Source organism: Microplitis mediator, chromosome 9 (genome assembly GCF_029852145.1).
Source record: "Microplitis mediator isolate UGA2020A chromosome 9, iyMicMedi2.1, whole genome shotgun sequence".
NCBI classification, from domain to species: Eukaryota; Metazoa; Arthropoda; class Insecta; order Hymenoptera; family Braconidae; genus Microplitis; species Microplitis mediator.
The window spans coordinates 6075143-6095630 of NC_079977.1; the positions used below are offsets into that span (position 1 = coordinate 6075143).

A 20488-nucleotide genomic window follows, 5' to 3' on the forward strand; every position below is an offset into this window, starting at 1 on the left:
AATTTTTTGCATTGTGAATTGAAAACAAAAATTTATTTAGAACTAGAAAAAATTACTCAGTGCAAGGAATTATTTCTTGACCAAAAACATCTTTTCTCGCCCCAAGACAATTTTGCATTTAATTGATAATGCATAAAATTTCTTGGTGCAAATTAAAATTTTTTGCGGCAAGAAATCCTTTTTTTCTGCGTATTTTATAAATTTAGTAATGGTATTTGGGCAGTCACGTAGTGACTGCAGGTTGCTCGTTAGTGATTAATTATCATTAATAAAAAAATTATGGTTTTGCTTTATTTTACTTTATTTATTTATCATTTATTTCTTACAATATTTACTGCTGTACATCAGGCGTTTTTTTTTATAAGCTATTTTTTTATACATATTTGTTTAAAATAAAAAAAAACATTAATAATAGATATAATCATAATAATAATAGTAACTATTACTATAAATTCACCACGATAAAAAAATAATTCAGTACTTGGTGACAAAAATTCTAGATAAAAAAACAAAAGTAATAAAAATTTTTGTTATTTAATACAAAATTTTTAAATTAACGACTTAATTATATAGTTAATTAAATTTTATCAATTAACAAAGACATTAAAGATTTTTTAAATTCATTCTGCAGTAACGTCTTATTTATCTATTGTATTTATATAAAAAAATTTTTTACCTACGTTATTAGAATTTTATTATTTTATACATAAGATAAATTTATTCAAATAAAAATTATCATATAAAAAAATATAGTAGAGTTCAATAAAAAAAGTTATGGCAATTGTTTTTTCTTTTTTTTTTTTTTTTTTTTTTAATCGTGACCTTATCGTTAGCAATCAAATATTTTGTTTCGTTGAAATAAAAAAGATTTTTTATGAAAAGAATTCAGCGATAATTGAATCAATTATTAAATAAATTAATATTTAATCGGATAAAAAGTTATTGATTGCAATTATAAAATATAGTGATTCATAAAACGTGAAAAAAATATTGTGAGTTAATGCAATCAATGACAAACAAAACCTCAAGTACTGTTCATCTTCGAGATTAAGTTACTTCATTATATTGAATTTTTCCAATGGGAACAATAGAAATTTTTTATTCATTCTCTTTCCATATTTTCATTGTTAGTTTCTGAAAGTATTTTCTTTGAAAAATAACTACGAAAACCACCACAGTATTTATTAATTGAATCGTAAATTTATAACTATCACTTAAATTTGAATTTTTAGTCGAATGTAGCCATGAAGACTTGGAAATTTTTTTTAAGGATACGAAAAACAATGAAAATATTTTTAGGTTATTTTATAAGTACAGATTTAACCCTGCGTGTACTTTGTATTTTTCGAGACTCGGTATGTGCACTGGGTCTTTTAGAAAAAAAAATTAGTCAAAAAAAAAACAATATTTTATGTAATGAATATTGTCCGCTATCTGGTGTCGCAAACTCTACCGGCCATCTTACGGCATCAAAAAGATATCAAAGTTTTTTTAAAAAAATTCTGGACTACATTTAAGTATTTGATACATGGTCCAGAAGTTACCAAAATCAAAAGTTTAAAATTTTTGTTAACAAAAACTGAAGAATAATAAAAATGTTCCTCTAAAGACCCAGTATACATACTCAGGGTTAATTATTTATAATTTTGGACACAGTTTCATCACTAGTATTAAAACTAGTGAGTTTTCGACAAAGCAGATCATTAAATTCTTTTTCCTACAAAATTTCTCATTGTTATTTTTGCATCTTTAATAATTTAGTCAAAATTTTCATTCAAAGTTATGATGATGATTAAAAGACCTAGTACATGGAGAAAAATGTTGGCTCGAAACCTAACAATTTTTGTTATGTTGTCGACCAAACTTGAAACAGGAAGTAAAGCATTCAAAAAATTATTATGCTCATACGAAAAATTATTATGCTGTATCATAATACTTACTACGCGCGAGAGACTTATCGATAAGTTTTAATAACAATTTCTTCCATACATTATAATAATTGTGATGCGGCATAATAATTTTTCATAAGAGCATAATAAATTTTTGGATGCTTCATTTTCTGTTTCAAATCTGGTCGACAGCATAATAAAAATTGGTAGGTTTTGAGCCAACATTTTTCTCCGTGTACCCAATCAGGGAACTAGTACCCAGTCAGGGAACTAGTACCCAGTCAGGGAACCATGACTCAATCAGGGAACTAGTTCCTTGATCAGGTACTGGGTCTCTTATCTTAGATAAAAAACTTCATTAAGTTTTTATCAAATTAATGATTAATTTATTAAATTTACGCGAAAATTAAAATTTCGAGTTGTATGTCTAAAATTTTAATTTAAAGCAAAAATTCAATTGAAAAATTTCGATACTTCTTTGAATTCAAAATTATGATTAAACTATTAAATTTACAGAAGAATTTACTGCGACCTTTTTTATAGAAAATTAAATTTTCTAAAAAATTTCTTTTATTCATTATTGCTGTATTTTTATCCTACAGCCAGAAATAAAATATTTTGATGGGTTAAGTTTTCTATTTGTTAGAAACCCTGTCAATTGTTTCTTAAAAACGATCGCCTCTATTTACAATGCCATAAAAAAAAATAATATTTTCTTGAATCATTGTCGTATAAATTCAAAACATTAAAAAAAAGCCTTTGAATAATTTATCGAAAAGCTGACAATATTGCCAAGAAAATCATAAAAATCATTATTTAGACATTCATATGAATATATTCATAACAATGTATATTCATATCAAGTCTACCTCTTAAATATTCATAACCAAAGAATTAATACGACCTATTTAATGAATCAGTTGATAAAACAACTCCTTAAAAAAATTTCCAACTTTTTATGACTCAAAATCATTGAGAGCAGTCTCAGGTGCCGCCTGTATCTTAATAAAAATTCAATGACTAAATTTTGCAACTGTATTGATATTTTGTCAACAGACCCGCGTAAAAAAAGTTTGTTCCAAAAATGTTCATGACGAATTTCCGAAATTGAGATGATTCTGAGCTATAAGTTGAACATTTTTGGAACTTTAGAAATTAGAAAGTGAACAATTTTCTACTAGTGAAGACTTTTCCCGCTTTTTTTTTTTTTTTTTGAACAAAAGAATTTGATTTGACAATTTTTTGGGTTAGAAAATTAATAAAGAATGGAATTAATTAGAAATTATGAACACTCACGACTTTTATCAGAATTATTCAGGTATGAGGTAAAAAAAATAAAAATGATTTGAAAACATTTATGAAAATTTTTTGACTTTTATCAGAACTTTTTGGGAAAGTCACGTTTTTTTTAACTTTTTGTCTTGTTCGAAAACAGTCAAAAAATGAGTGGTTGAAACTAAATATGAACTTACCCTGATTAAGAAATAGTATATTACATACCTACGCCAGTAAAATAAAAAAAGTCTCAGAACACATGTAATTGTTGGCCGAGGCTGACAAACATGTGGTCTGAGGCTTTCTTTATTACTGGCCTAGGTATGTAATATACTATGAAATGATTTAAAACAAATTGAATTGGGTGGTATATAGATATACACTTAGCATAGATTAAATCATTTTTCTTAATCAGGATATTATGAACTCACAAGATTGTCAGTTCAAATCAATTTTGCTTAAAAATTTTTAAAAAATTCCGTAAGAAAAGTCCACACTAGTTGAAAATTTTTTACACGTAATTATTATAAAGTTTCAAAAATGTTCAACTCAAAGTTCAGAATTGGCTCAATTTTGGAAGTTCACTGTCAGGAAAGATTTTGGAACGAATTTTTTTTTACACGGAGTTTAAAAAAACATTAAAGAGTTATGTTATGTACTGGAGTAGATGTCGCTGGAGTGCACAGGGTATGCTAAGTATGAGCAATGAATTATTCGTCAAATAGCCGCTAAGTGAAGACGTGTAAGAATTGGACTTCAATAAATTAACAATATATATATTTTTATAATAATCAGTGTGCTATTAATTGATAAAACCCAATCTCTTTCCCTAAAAACATTGCAAGTTAATTAAAAAAAAAAAATAAACGTGACTCAAATTTTTCTGTCAACTAGACTATTTTAAAAATAATTCAACGGAAAAAATAAAATAAGCAAATGCCAATTTTGATAACAGCTACAATCATTTTAACAGTTTTTGTACACGCAGAGGATTTTTGAGTAAAAATTACTCATAAAGTTTGATACTGTAAGGACATCGAGCCAGTAACTAAATTTTTACTGTGTTGTTAATAGAAATTGCACTTCATTTACATGCTATAGAGTAGTATATTTGGTTTCGTAACAAATTACCCTCGGATAAAGTAACCCCGACAAAATAACCTTGAACAAAATAAGCTTGTAACAAAATAACCTGAATAAAAATAACTGTGCTAGTAAATAATCTGCACAACATTAACGTTTAAGTACAAATTCCATCGTTATAGATTTATGTGAATTTTTTCATTGATTTTCTGGTTATTTTATAACAAAGTTATTTTTTTCAGGTTATTTTATTACAAGCTTATTTTGTCAAGGTTATTTTTTCCAAGAGTAACCATTCGCGGCACCGTATATTTTACAATGTGACTGGGAAAAATTTAGATATTTACATGTCCTCACAGTATCAAACTTTTTGGGTATTTTTTACTAAAAATTTCTCTGCGTGTAAAGCTAGCATAATTTAAAAAGCTAATTTAAATTATAGATAAATAAATTACTGAAATATTGTTTTTATAATGTAACCAATGCTATAGTTTTTCGATGTGCATTTGGCTATTTAATTTTTCCCGCCAGCCGGAATCTATTTTACAAACTTTGTATAATCGCCTATTAGGGAAAACAAATGAAATAAATTCACATGTATGCCAACTGTTCCACAAACAAAAACAAAAATTAAAACTTTAATTGGCCGAAACAAATTATGCACACCACCTGAGAAGGTATAGTCCGATTAGCGAGAGATTGAGATTCTTGTTCCCATACTCAACACAGGATTTAATTATTTTGCATAGAAACAAAGATATCCGAACCTCTATCTCTTGCTAATCGGATTATAGAAAATCCCAATCTGCGTACTTGATACCCACACCTTCAGCTCGAGTAGACAATCCCCTACTTTCCTTCCTGGGTGTGCACTATACTATTTAAATTGACACTTTAATTTTTCATTAATACTATTGAGAAAATATAAATACAGTTGAAATTTCAGTCAGTTAATTTGTTTATTATTTTTTAAGGGCAATGCTGAAGCGTATCCACATTTTTTAAACAATCATTTTAACCTCAAATCATACAATAAAAATATTTGTTCCTTTCAAAATAAAAAAAAAAGAAGTCCTTAATATTAATACTTATACTGCTACTAAAATATATATACAATACATTATAATAATAAATTAATACCAATAAAAAAAAGAAAATCATAAAATAAAACTTACATACTCCTTGTAATTAAATAAATTTTCTCAAAATCCTAACCTGAAATTGCGACGATAAAATTAAAATAAAATAAAAATAAAAATAAACGATTTATCATGATAGTAATCTCGATATACGAGTGAGGATACTTACTTTCGCATTACCATCATCATTGTCTATCTTAATTTCTTCTTTCTTTTTGATCTTATCATCATTAATTTCATTACTGGGAGATTTATCATTAGACTTGTACTTCTCCGGGCTTTTTAGAGCATTTCGTGCCTCAATGCGTTTTCTATTAAGAAAAGCCATCCCGTGAACCCTCAAATGTTTGTCGACAGCCGGTTTGCTTTCGAAGACCGCGTAGCAAACGTAGCATTGATTGGACTCTGTTATTTTGTCTTGTTCTTCAATTTCATCAAGAACATCAGGAGCGTAAGCTGTATTTTGTGCTAAATATTTAATAGGATCAGCAATACCATGAAAAGCTTTCAAGTGCATCTGCAAACTCGGTGCGACGATAAAATTGTCTCCGCACTCAAGACAAACTAAATAGTGTCCCCGTATTCGATGATTACTGGCCACGTGTTCTCTCAGTACGTTAATATCTTTAAACAAACAGTTACATTTTTTACACTTAAAATTTCCTTCCGTGTCTTGCAGTGACTCCTGTGTAACGCAAATCCCCAAATTGTTTCCTTCAAATTTGTCGAAAGATATTTTTTTACAGCTGTTGTAAAAATTACCGTTCCCGAAATTACCGCGTCTGCGTTTTCTCGGCGTCATCATTAAATCGGACTTACGTTTTCTCCCAGTATATTTAAATATTTCCGTTTCCGTTAATCGTCTTAATTTAGGTGTCACGCTCACTATTTTGTAGTCAGACAAATGACACTCTCGGAAATGATCATTAACGACAAACCAGGAAGTGTTGATTAATTCATCACACAAATGACACTTGTAATGAATTATTTCTTTCTTGAAATTGGGTCCATTCATTGCTAGACGGCATTGCACACGTCGGTAAGGTTTTCTCTGTACCGAAACTTGATCAAAATTAAACAAACTATTTGTTGGTATAACTCTATTGTCTTTAATGCACTCGATTTCTATGTCATCGTTGTATTTATTTCTGTCCCGTTCTCTTTCACTCTGAGTTTCTTTCTCGAGCTCCAATAGGTTAACGTTATTAATCAGGACCAATGGCGGGGGAGATGAGCGCCTCTGCTGTTTACTGTAGTTATTAATTATCGATACTTCATTACTGTTTCTCACAGTAACCGCATCCTCGGGTTTTTTTTGTTTATCATTTTTTTTAATTTCTATCAACGAAACCCCGAGCTTGGATAATTTTTCAATCGAGCTGCTGATTTCGTTGCCTTTTTCATTATTGTCGTCCTCGCTGTTGTTAAAATCAGACAATTTATCAGAAATTGATGTGACATTAATTATCTTCAGTGAAGAATGAGGAATTTCGGTGACTTCCTCGTCTAGTTTTTCATTAACGGGCTCGTCAACTTTCTCTGTTCTCACATCAACTATTTTAATAGGCATCACTGAATCACTGGTATCAGTATTGTTACTGCTATCAGTCATCGCAATGTCGTCGTCAATTAATTGAGCATTGTGGTTAATTTGTTGGTCAAAACATTTCGAGGTTATGGGGAACGCATTAACTATTTTAATATCCGTGGTCGCAGGTACAATGGGTTTAAATACTGATGCTTGGCTGACTAAATTCATTTTTAAAAATATCTTAAGACTATCGTGGGTTATAACCTCCTTAAGCCGTTCCAAGTGTACACTGAACACGTGGTCTTGGATTAAGTGACGATTAATTGATATTTCCCCCATTGAAAAGGTACAAAATGGGCATGTGTAATGGGTCATACGGTCAACAGTAACGTGAGCAGCGACGTGGGAATAAAACGCCTCAGGTTTAGTGAGACAATCGCCAAAGTCACATTTTATTAATCGATCAGTAGTATCGAAATTCGAAAGATTATGATGCACTTCGCCATTGTGCGCTCGGTACTCGCTAAATGACTCGAATATTTTACGACAGGGGTTACAAGAAACGACGCTCTTTGTGTGGATTTTGTAATAGTGACTGGTAAGTTGTTCGATTGTCAGAAAACCTTCGACTTCGCAGACATTGCAAGACCAGGATTGCTGGGTTTTTATGTGGAAACATTGCTGCCAAATGTGCAGTTCCAAAGCCTGGATTGATGAAAATGATTTAAAACACTCGGGACAAATGTACGGTGATTCTTTTCTATGAAAACTCATGTGAATATTGTAACGCGCGGCTGTACCTTGACGCGCATTACACAAGTGACAGATAAAATTGTAACACTGACAGTAATCTGATTCATTTTTCGAAGGCTTTGACAGTCCGATAAGATAACACTTTGGCCGGAGCTTTAAATCACAGCGGTCACAATATTTGGTGTCAGTTTGATTGCGTTTTAATTCCCAATTAACAGTATGATAATGAAACTCGTCATTTATTTTATCGTCGTCAGTCATTTTCACATTGCGATCATTGAGCAAAAATTTTTCCAGTTTGCTAAGCGCCATTTCGTTAACCGCTATCACGCTGTCCACATCTACATTTGTTTTCGCGTAGTACTCGTTTGTTTTTTTTATATCTGCAATCAGTGGGTGGACTCGTTTACGACATTGGTGAAAACTTTGTAGCATTGCTTCGCGATATTTCCTCACTACAGTTTGTTTCTTTTCCGGCGGGCATCGTTTCAAAACATTCGGTCCCTTTCCGTCTGCTTTTTGTATCTGATTACTATCCACCCACGTGTCGCCATCGCGTATCGATAGTAAAATCGGGACGTCATCTTCTGGTTTATTGAACTCCGATTTATCTGGAAGTTTTATTTTTTTGAATGTGTCCTGACTATTTTGGGCTTCTGTGGGCTTGAGTAAAGACTCGATAGGCTTCAGCAACTTGTCTGCAGTCATTGGGGCATTTTTACTGGATTTCTGATAAGTCTGCAGAGGTTTCATATAAGTTTTTATACTTTGCGCAGGGCTCTGAGTATTTTGTACCAGTTTTGGGACAGCTGGGACTTTTTGATAAGTTTGTATAGGCTTAGGAAACCCCGTCACTAGTTTTTGAGTAGTCAGGATAGTTTTTGGAACACCTTGAAGCCGTGGCGCCGTTGTCGGGGCAGTTTGCACAGGTTTCTGAGTACTTGGGATTGTTTGAGCGGCTGACGTTTGAATGCGGTAATTAATCAAAGACTTTTGGCGATTCTGTCCTGGAATAAATAAATGTTTCTTCTGCAAATTTTCCATTTCTTTTTGCAAAACTTCCTTAGACTTATGCAGCGCTTCCATAGGTATCAACTTGGTGCATTTTTCTGGCGCAACTGAAATTGTTTTCAATCCCGTATGATCACGAATCTGAAGAACTGTTTGTTTGGTTGTTCCTGTTCCGACCCCTGAACCCGCTGCCGTTGAAACCGAAGCAGAGGGCGCGGCAGTAGTAAAAGTCGATCCACTTTTCAATATCTGATGCGACGAAGTAACCAACGTTTTAGAAATTGAACTTGCCGGTAATATTTTCAGTTTGTTCTTCACTATATTGAACTTGGGCATATTTAGTTTTGCTTCCCCGTCATTTTTAAACGAATTCATTGGCTTCATTAATTGTTTGAGTATAACTTTAGCTCCGGGTTGTAAAACCAATCGGCCATCAGCCGTCTGAGTAAAAACTTTGCTTGCACCGCCATCTTGTTTAGAGTTGGCTAAAACACATTGCAAGTTTGTTTTAACCTCATTGTTTTTATCGTCTTTGTTCTGATTTATTATTACTATCTGCTGACCTTTATTATTACTATTATTAATATTATTATTGTTATTAATATTATTATTATTAGATAAGTTTGTTGACTGCAATGAATTGGAAGTTGATATTTTAATATTACGATTAACCAACTGCGTAAATGAGTTCTTATTAATATCCGACATCTTGGCTATCATCGCTGAGGGTTTGTTTATTATTTTAAACAAATCTTTAGACTTTAGTGGTTGAGATCCCACTGATGGCATTCCTATAATCTTTTGAGAAACAGGCAAAGAAGTTGCCAATGAAGTAACTGTAGATGTCGCGGTTTGAACTTCGATTGTCTGGATTGTTTCATCGAGCGAAGCGCAATCTACAAACTCGATTTCATTCAAATCGCAATGATTGTCACTCATCTCGAGTATTTCTACTGACTTATCATGTTCATTATCAGTATCGTTAGTATCTTCATCATCGTTACATTTATTTATTTCGAGCAACTCTTCGTCTTTGATTGTTTTGGTCAATCTGTTGGCCTTGACGATGTGTATTTCGTACTGCTGCAATAATTTTCCAACGGGATTATCATCAGTATCTTTAGCAGTCCACCATTTGAAATTGATATTTTCTAGGCGCAACCAGTCCATTATGTGGATGCTCTTGATGAACATGCACTCGAACAACGTCTTGCAGACAGTGTCCAACTGAGCGTACTCGTCAGATTGAATAGTCATGGGAATAGGCATCAACATCATGTCGCACATGTCAACCATCCCGATTCCATGTTCCTTGAGATGTGCGAAGAACTGGCATTGATTGTAGAAAATAAGAATTTTACCGATATTCTGGCCTGGGGACAGTCCCCGTGCTTTGAAGTACGCGCATCTTTTTTTCAATTCGTTTTTACAGTTGGTACACGTGGTTTCGGTAGAGGGCGTCTGGGAATTTGAATTTTTTTGATGAGTACACTGCAATTTCGTGCAGTGGCGACACCAGTAGCCGAGAATCCAACTGTACCGTGCATTATGATCGTCAAGACTGCTTTGGAAATGAAAGCTGTAAATAATTTTGATTTTATTTATTTACAATTCACTCTCATTATTATGCTCCTGAAGTTAACAGACAATTTACTAATTTTCGGATTTTGGTTTTCGACAAATTAAATACGAAAACAGAAACTAAAAACATGCGAGTAGAAAATAGAAAAAAAATAGGTGCAATTTTTTCAAATATATTTTTTTTTTGTTTTTAAAAAAATCCAAAAATTATTACGTCAGCTAACTTCAGTATCATTAATTATTGGTTGCAATTTTCTAATTTAATTATCAATAGGTTACTAGTCAGTAATTTCGAACACTAAATCCGATTGCGAAGACATCTAGTGAGTAATTTTTACCATGAACTTAAAGATTTGATATCCGGTTTCTTTATTAATCGCGATGGTTAATTATAAACTCGGAATCAAAACAATACATTCTCAAATTAGTTAATAAAAATGTAGAAATTTTTGAATGCGTCTTAAAAAATTTATAAGCTAAATTTAGACAAATACATAAATCAACAAATCTGTTAATTAATTTTAGTAATAAAGTGTAATTTCTAACCGATTAATAATGAAATCAATTATTGTAAACTAATTGTTTTATGAAAAATGAAATTAAACGAACGTTAATTTTTAATTAATTGTCTCATATTATTTATCATTATTCATTTTTTCATAATAGCAATAATAATATCATATATCATTGCAATACTAGGAAATTATCAATATATTTTTCCGTTCGAAATTTAAATTTCAAACAAGTTTCAATGGAAATGATAATTAAATTTCTGTGAATGTTTTTATGAAAAATAGACATGAATTTGAATTGTAAATTACTCATAAAAATGTTGAAAATTTATTTGTTATTATGACATAATAAACTCAATATAATTTAACCTCAATTTCGAAATAATCAAATATATAATTTATATTAATAATTTTGCACACCTCAAATGCGAAGCATAAAGTTGGATTTTACTGTCGAATAGCCACCGTTTCGCGAAATGCTCGCAAAAAGTAATTTTAATAACTCAAAGGATGAGTCAATTATGTTCTTGTTAATGATTTTTAGAAACTTTGAAGCCTGATTAATGCGATGGTCGATTTTTTTATTAAATGCAATTGTTAATAAGTACAGAAAAATTTATTCAACCCTTCGTCCGTCGGGCTATGAGCGTAGCGCCACAATTTTTACTAACAGATTGCGAAAAAAGAAAATAAATTTCCTAATCTTTGGAAATTTTATGAGTTCTTCTGCAATACTTTTTAGTATCAAATGAATGAATGAAAATTATTTTTACGAAATTGTAAATATTTAAAAAAAAATAATTTTTTTTTGTTAGAAAACCTGAGAAATGCGGCGATTTGCTGCTGACGCGAGTAAACTCGGGCTTCGAATTTATTGCGACGGACGCAGGGTTAAAAAGTTTATTATAGTGACGTTCGTTAGGATGTATGTCTGTGAGTCGCCTGGATTTAAGCCGTCATGAACAATGAATCAACCTAATTCTTGTTGTAGAAGTTGTCATTCATCCTTGGAAAGAACCCTATGGAATATCAACAACCAACTGTTTCCCATTTAAAAGATATCAGTAAAAACTGATGAATTTTCTGAAAATTTATCGTCTATGTCTCTGTCTTTTGATCCAAATCTCGCTGTGTTTTCTATACGTATACTATCTATCTATTTTTTTTTTATTGAAAAAAAAAATAAAGTTACGACGCTCAGGAACACAATTCCATTGAGCTTAAGAACACAGTACACAAATTATATAAAATTTATAAAGTTAATAAACTAACAGACAGTAATATCTCGGTCCATTAAAAAATGAACTATCCACAAGCACGCCGCAAGTACAGACCCTGCCATCTATCTCTACGTTACTAAACTAGTTTCGAAATGATGCTACGTCGTATAAAAATATCTGTTCTAATTATCAATCATATGAAAATATCAATTGACTTAAAGCTATTATTATGTCAATATTTGAATTGCAAAGTAGATTGTCGACGTTACCAGGAGGGATGTTGATGCTATTCAATTTATTAATAAAGGTTTCCCGTTGCTTGTTAAAGCGACACGTCCAAAATACATGATCTAGGGTTTCATCTGCCTCCTCACATGGGCAGGCTGCTGATGTTACAATATTGAACCTGTGCAGACTTGATCTCAATGAATTATGACCGCTTATGAGCCGAATCTATCTATCTATTTTACTCATGTGTGTACAACTAGTGCCCTCTATAAAAAACTCTACCGTCAGTTTTTTTTTCTAATATATTTTGTTTCAAAGGTTAACTTTTTTATTACGAGCATTTGAGGTGTAAATTTTTGGACTTTCCAAGCATTTTATTTTTTTTTACTTTGGAATTATTATTAGAAATAAATTCATAATTTTTCTAATCATAAAAAGATTTCCATCAATACTTTCATAACTTCCTATTATTATACAGTAAATTACAACTGCCTTTGCCCTGATTAGAATTTACTAATTAAATTCCAATTTAATATTTGCTAAATTGAATTCTTCAAATGCTATTACATAGACGTTTAAAAGTATCAATCTTTTCAAGTCATTTTTTAAATATGACGTTAAAATATAAGCATAAATTTGTTATATAACTGATATACAAGAAATAAATAATTACCTATCACCGCATTGAAAACAAACATATTGTCCTTTATTAGAATCATTATTTTCTCTCAACGTTCTCGGTATTTCCGGCGTAGTATAGAAATTATGTTTTACTGGAAAAACTGCATCCCTCAATGCCGTGTAATATTGCTGACCCCATTTAAAAGCTGCAGACTTTGTTTTCTTAAATTTAGGCACCGCTCTCTCGAAGTCGTTCATTTTGTAATTAACCTGAAAAATGCTTAATTATTTATTATGACCCAACTTATTTATGACCTACAAAAAAAAATTCCATTATTAGTACAAATAACTCAAGCAACAAAAAAATATTAACGAACAACAATAGCATTGTTTAACAATTCACAGTGAATAAATCATACCTCGCATTTATTTATATCGAATACTATTGATAACAGTCGGTAACTATTTACTATTTATTACAGCTGATAGTAGTAAGCAATTTAATTTAAATAGACAAATAGTTGGCGATTTAAATATAAGTTCTTTCGCTAATGGGTTGTATTAAAGTTTTAACAAAAATTACACATTTTAGGTTGTTAACTACAGGTTAGCGTTAGTTTATTTCAAACCAATCACAATCCTTTACTTTTCTGACCAATGCCTTCATTATTTACGTGCCCTAACACGTTCTAACCAATAAGAGACACTTCTAACATGGATACCAACCTTTTTACACATGCGAACTAACAGTTTCACATAATTTTACTATACATTAATTATTATTTTTGTTACTTCATTTATTTATTCAATTATTGCCGATTTTTATCAACAAATTGAATTCTTTTCACTATTGCGCTGATTATTTAAACAAATGAAAAATAAATTGAATGTTGAAATAAAAAATTCTTACCACGTTTATTGTTAGGTGCTAATTTTAAATAAGTGTTTTAAACATTTTTAAAACCATAGTCTGTAACATAAATAAATTGTTAGTAGAGTAAATAAATGGTAGTAATAAATAAATGGAAGTAATTAATTACCACGTTTATGAAGAGTAAATAATATTTATAATTCTTTTGAGTAGGGTTATAAAGTTGACACTATTGTTGATAAAAAAATATTGAGGTTGATTTATTTCTTTATCAATAGACTCAGAGGAATAGTTAAGTCAGTATTTAAGTACTTGCCAATGTACTCACTGTATTTGCATTAGTTTTGTACTTTTTCCGATGAGTACTTGTTTATTTCTGCTTATTTTTCTATACTTTAGTGCCGCTCTCTAGTGACAATGGAGCAGAGAATATAAAATGGTCGGTAACAAGGTTACAATTAACGCGCGATCTGGAGGTCGTCGAGGGAATTAATTTTGTGAGAACGATTTTGCATTTTACGGAATAGTTTTTTTTATTCCAGAGAAATAAAATATTTTAATTGCAATTTGAATTTTTTAGAAATTAACCGGAAGCAGAAATGAAAATTTAAGCGTCGGAAATAATTTTCGAATTCTGATTTTTATTTATGGATGTAAATTTTATTCCTGCATTTACATATTTATGGGTATATATTTATAATTTTATATATTTTGCACCAGATTTTACAACCAATAAAATTCGCGGAAAATAATTAAGAAGAATAATTTTGAAATTTTTCTTTTGCAAAAATCGGGTCAAATATAATTATGGTAAAATTTAAGTAGATTCGAATTTTGTAAAATTTTAGGATCGTTACCTAAGAGACCGATTGCTAAAATTATCTTCAGAGAAGACACAAAAACTGAAAAAAATTTTCTAAAGTAATTCTGTCTCAGAAAATGGTAATAATTTACTCAAATTGCCATAAGAACTTATGATCAGTAGACTAATAAATTGGAATGTTTAAAAATTTATCAGATTTATATGAATTGATAAAAAAATAAAATTTAATATTGCGAATAATAAAGATTTGTATTGAGATGCAATGAAAATTTAGCATAATCTTTCTTATAAAAAAATTAGATTTAGCATAAGAATCGAACTATTGATACCAATAGACGTCACCACGTATTCTATTCCCATAGGACTCTAGAGGGCGTAATTACGATTTCTGTGGCGCCACTGTACGTTTTTGACAATAGTTCATTATTTCTACGCGAATATTATTTGCGATCGAATTGCCCACGAAGGCTAAATAGCCTGCGTAGAATTGCCCGTAGAAGAAAAGACGATTACCAAATTAATAGTAAAAATAAACAAGAATTCAATCAAAATTTTAATGATGAATGACAAAAAATATGATACTGAATTTAACCGACGTCTAATAATTTTTGGATTTTTTTGAGACGATAAATTATAAGAAAAAAAATATTTTAAAAAATTGCACCTATAGTTTTTTAAATTTTCTACATGTGCATATTTTTATTTTTTACTTTTTTGTAATTGATTTATTTAAAAAGAAAATTCGAAAATTGTTAATTTTTCGTTAACTTCAGAATCATACAAAAATTTTAAAAAATACTAGAGTATTAATTAGAATTAAGACAAATATCGGACTTAATCTTTGCATTCAAAATCATTAACGGACACATTGACTCTCTAGAGATTTTGGAGCAATTTGGAATCATTTGTACTAGGCCAAACTTAAGATCAAACCGATTAATAGAGAATTAAAACAACCAAAAGTTATATGTATAATAGTCCGAGAAATAGGATCGCTAATCTAATCAACGATAATTGCTCAAACCTCGAATTATTTGACACTTCGATCACATCGTTTGTATCATCGGTTAAACAGCTACTTCTAACCAATCACCACCAGTCTGTTGAAAAGTGAAATTTTTTCTTTTTGTAATAATTATTCTCAGAAATATTGTTTCTATACTGTTACTAAGTTAAACTTATAAAGTAAATGAAATTAATTTAATTTCAATTAAAATTCTAATAAAATGTTTATGTTTTCGCCTAAAGCTAATTTATTTGTATGTAAACTTAATGTTTAAAGCCAATTAGCGTATAAATAAACAAATAAATAAAATGATCAAGGATACACGTTCAGTAAATTATTAATCACAGTTTCGTCTTTTTAAGAAAAGACTTCCTGATCATATTTTGAAAAATTGACACGATGTAGCTGCTCGCAGTTTAAAAGAAAACAATAAATGCAATTTTTTTCTATAAGTTATAGTTATTGATATATTTCATGGATTCATGATGTAATATATACACACACATATATATTTATTTATTTATATGGTTCGTTACATTAAGCTTTAAGTTCTCTTGATATATATTGGAATTATTAGAAGTTAGTTTTGTTTGTGTGGTCGGACTTTAGCTTTTTCACGAGCGCAGTGTGCATGGCTGTGATTTCGCAGTGAATTGAACACATTGTTATTCAATTTTACATCAAAGCCACCAGTGTCTCCAGTTGATATTCCTGGTGGAAATTCCAGTACACGACAGGCGTTAATTCTTGATGACATTAGTATGTCATGTTTCGTGACTATTTCTGAACCTGTGTTAGTTTTCTTGTATCCACAGCGTGGTATTGATGCATATTCCTTCTCAATACTCTGAAATTAATGAAATTTATTATTTTAATTAATTTTTAAGTCGTTAATTCGTGCGATGAAAGATAAAATTACTTTTTTTAAAAAATAATTAGTGTGAATGTAGCAGATGTGAAACAAATTTTAAATTACAAATAAACGAATTAAACAATAAAAAATATAAGAATAAAAAAAATGCACATACTGATTTGTAAATTCTATAGATGTGCATTTTTTTGTTTTATTCGATTTGCATTCAATTCACATAATTCAAAATTTTTGAAATTGACAATTATCAGCTACATTTACACTCATAAAAAATGGATTCTTAATTGAAGAAAATTAATTAGTTGCTAATTTGGAACAAAGTTCTTTTTGACTAAAGAAATTACGATCATCTAAAGTAAAGTTTTTAAAAAAAGTTTATCTAAGAAAATAGTATAGAAAAAAACTTGACAAATTTTTTTATCAAAATTTGAAATGTCTCGACAAAAAAGAACTGTGATATTAGTCAACCGACGTTTTATAATTTTTGGACTTTTTTCAAAACAATAAATTATAAAAAAAAATATTTGAAATAATTGCACCGATAGTTTTTTTAATTTTCTACATGTACATTTTTTTTTTTTTTTTTTCAATTGATTTGCTGAAAAAAAATCCGAAAATTGTAAATTGTCTGTTAGCCTCAGGATCATAAAGAACTTGACGGCAAAAAAATTTATATTCTAAATAAATTACTTACAACAAAGTGATCTAAATCACGGTCTTCATCAATCACTGTGTTAATTATATCAGGACAATTCGAACTCGCGCGGAAATTAGCAAACGATATTCCAACTGAAAAATAATTCAATTAATTAATTTTGGTATTGATGAAATTACTCAGTAATTACTCGAAAAATTGTAGGTTATTTTTTTTTTTGAAATTTTATAATAAACACACTTCTTCAATAAATTCAAATTTTAAAATGTAATCGACGAATTTATATCATGTTAACATATAACAAAAATTGAAGCATTAATTTCAAAAAAATAAAAACATGTCTCATATTTTGCTATCTAGATTTTTTTTTAAATAATTCTGTCATTGTCGAATTTGTGGTTGATTGAAATTTGTAATAAATTTAAACTAATATATTTCATTATAAATCATGATTTTGAATGACCAAGAAATTTTTTTATCGTTTCGAGAAAATTTTTGTTTTCAATTTATAATACAAAAAATTTCTTGCGCCAAAAAATTATTTTTTTCTGTGTATACAAGATCATATTTAAGTATTTCCTTCTGTGCTCTAGTATTTATCTTAGCCAAGACCTACACGAAAAAAATAGTAGTGGCTACTCTCTGGAATAGTACTGAGTACTTTCTGTAAAAAAAAATTTTAGGCAGTACTGTATGCTACTTAGACTATATTCACTACTCTTTGGATGGTACTGAGTACTATCCCAGACAGTAGTGGATATAGTCTGATAGTAGTGTGGATACAGTCTCGATAGCATACAGTACTGTCAAAAATTTTTTTTTTACAGAAAGTACTCAGTACTATCCCAAAGAGTAGCCACTACTATTTTCTTTTCCGTGTATAATAAAAATATATATAGAATAATAGTATATATTAGGGTGGCGCAAAAAAACCGACTATTTTTTTTTTTCCATCTCGCATGAAAATTTGTTGGTTTACGATGTTTTAAGAAGCCTCTCCACAAATCAGCTCAATAAAAAATTTTTAAGAGGTCGCTCACGAATTTTGAAAATATCAAAAATGATCGAAATTCGGATTTTTATTTAAAAATTTTTTTTTTTCTCGTGGCAGCAATAGTTTATATTTGTAAAATCATGACTATGCTGAAAATTTCAGCCCAAAATTTAAATATTTAAACGGCGCTCAAGAATTTCGAATATTAACTGATAATATGTAACTAATAGTTTGAATTAGTTTTTAACTTCCCGCTAAGAAAATTGCAAATTTTCAAAAAAGGGAAGTTATTGGTTTCGGTCCGATTTTCGAAAATCGAGTTTTCATCAGATGTCGACGTTTTGAGGTCCTAGGAAACTATTCTGACTATTCCCGGGTGGACGTCCGTGTGTGTGTGTGTGTGTGTGTGTGTGTGTGTGTGTGTGTGTGTGTGTGTGTGTGTGTGTGTGTGAACTTTTTTTTGTCCGACGATATCTTTGGAACGGATGAACCGATTTGAACGTACTTGGTGGCGATCGAAAGAGCTCACCAAAACTTAGTCTTGATTAGATTTTGGGGTAAATCGGTCATGTAGTTTACAAGTTATACAAAGAATAAGAATTAAAAATTTTTTTTTATTTTAGTTTTTTATTGATTTCTCAGAAACGACTTATACGATCAACTTCAAAATTTTATCAGCTCTAGAACTCAATAAAATACGCCGATTGCCGCCGCAACCATCAAAATCGGTCAATTCATTCCTGAGATATCGTGGGAGAAAGAAATGCTAAAATCGGTTTTTTTTTAAAACAATGGCACACTAAAGTATTTTCGAGCTCGAAGAGCTCGAAAATGTATTCACAACAATGTTTTCGAGCTCGAGGAGCTCGAAAACAGCGGGAAGTTTTGGGGCTGGCCCGCAGGGTTAACCGATAGACAGATTTTTATAACTCAATTATTGTCATTCCACTTAAATATAACTTTTGCATAACCAAAAATATACAGGACAGTCTTAAACAATAAAATTTGGTAAGTTTTGAATAAGTGAAAAAACCTACAAATTGGATTAAAAAATAAAAAAGTATGTAAATAACTTATTATTTATATTTCTCGGGTTATATTTTCATTCATTGTCATGCAAATTGATGGTGAAAAAATCGAGAAGCTTTATTATTAATATTTAAGGGTCGCTCAAAAACGTCCAAGAGACTGCGCTCGGAAACATTCAAAATTCTTGAGCGCCGTTTAAATATTTAAATTTTGGGCTGAAATTTTCAGCATAGTCATGATTTTACAAATATAAACTATTGCTGCCACGAGAAAAAAACAAATTTTAAAATAAAAATCCGAATTTCGATCATTTTTGATATTTTCAAAATTCGTGAGCGACCTCTTGAAAATTTTTTATCGAGGTGATTTTTGGAGGCTTCTTAAAACATCTTAAATCAACAAATTTTCATAAGAGACTCGAAAAAAAAAAATAGCCGGTTTTTTGGGCCACCCTAATATAGATTTAGTATTTTTTTGTATTTTGCTTGACTTGCTTAAGAATTAACCAAAATTTCATAATGCGAAGCATCAGAGTGTGCTTTACAATCGAAAAATTTTTATCTATATTGCGACAATTACTACTAAAAGATATGAAAGTAAATATATCAAGTGTAATTCAAGGTCTTCTACAAAATACTTTCATATGAACTAATTTTTCTTAATCGTATCAAGTAACCTCTGAAATAACCTGCGATAGGTGTTCAATGATTACCAAATAATTGATAAATCCAGTTTTAATAACAATAACAATATAACAATTAATATACCTTTAGATGTTCCATTCATTTTATCTTCCGTCCGCTTCAACATCAAATCATACTCATCATTAAACTGATTTTGCAGTAATTGCGCAATTACCCGATCACTGTTCGTATTGTCATCTTCAATATCGTCAACATCAACATCATAAATTGCATGATTTTCCGTAACCTTTACATCATCATAAGTCAAAAATTCACTATAAATATAAATAATTGAATATATAAATAAATAAAATTATTAATAATTATCATTGTTCGCGTATCAGTTTCTTATGTTAAAATATTAAAATCTGTAAATAAAATAAATAAACAAAACTTACTTTTCCAGCTTTTTATTAAAAACCTGCTCGGCAGTTATTTCATTGAAACTTAATGTTTCTGCTGGTGGTATAGGAGCCCACGGAGATGCCATTACTTACTGATTAATTAAGTTTTTAATAAATATATATTATTTATAAAGATATCTTAAATAAATGAACACAGATAAGAAAAAAAATAACTACAAATACAGACGTGATCTAAACAAAAAAGGTTATATAAATTTACTGAATTTACTATATTGTGTGGACCTATATATATGTATACTAACAATTACTATATTTGTAGGCATACATATAATGAAATTTCTTTCTTAT

The 20488-nt window shown here is 29.9% G+C and overlaps 2 protein-coding genes across 4 annotated transcripts; both read right to left on the reverse strand.

Moving 5' to 3' along the window:
• Positions 1-1115: 1115 nt before the first annotated feature.
• LOC130675082 (uncharacterized) lies at positions 1116-14122 on the reverse strand. 3 transcript variants are annotated; one of them, XM_057480568.1, is made up of 5 exons: positions 13884-14122; positions 13754-13813; positions 12896-13113; positions 5556-10260; positions 1116-5462 (listed from the first exon to the last, which is right to left on the reverse strand). In XM_057480568.1, exons 3-5 carry the CDS (start codon positions 13099-13101, stop codon positions 5436-5438), a joined length of 4938 nt encoding a protein of 1645 aa, XP_057336551.1. In that variant the 5' UTR covers positions 13102-13113; positions 13754-13813; positions 13884-14122; the 3' UTR covers positions 1116-5435. The 3 variants fall into 3 exon arrangements, with proteins under 3 accessions (XP_057336551.1, XP_057336552.1, XP_057336553.1); XM_057480569.1 differs by lacking the exons at positions 13754-13813; positions 13884-14122 and adding an exon at positions 13263-13543; XM_057480570.1 differs by lacking the exons at positions 13754-13813; positions 13884-14122 and adding an exon at positions 13263-13543 and having other exon boundaries at positions 12896-13158.
• Positions 14123-15986: 1864 nt separating this feature from the next.
• On the reverse strand, positions 15987-20402 carry LOC130675085 (serine/threonine-protein kinase RIO3-like). The gene is made up of 4 exons (XM_057480573.1): positions 20174-20402; positions 19860-20050; positions 17109-17203; positions 15987-16390 (listed from the first exon to the last, which is right to left on the reverse strand). The coding sequence occupies exons 1-4, from the start codon at positions 20263-20265 to the stop codon at positions 16124-16126; spliced, it is 645 nt and encodes a 214-aa protein (XP_057336556.1). The 5' UTR covers positions 20266-20402; the 3' UTR covers positions 15987-16123.
• Positions 20403-20488: the final 86 nt, after the last annotated feature.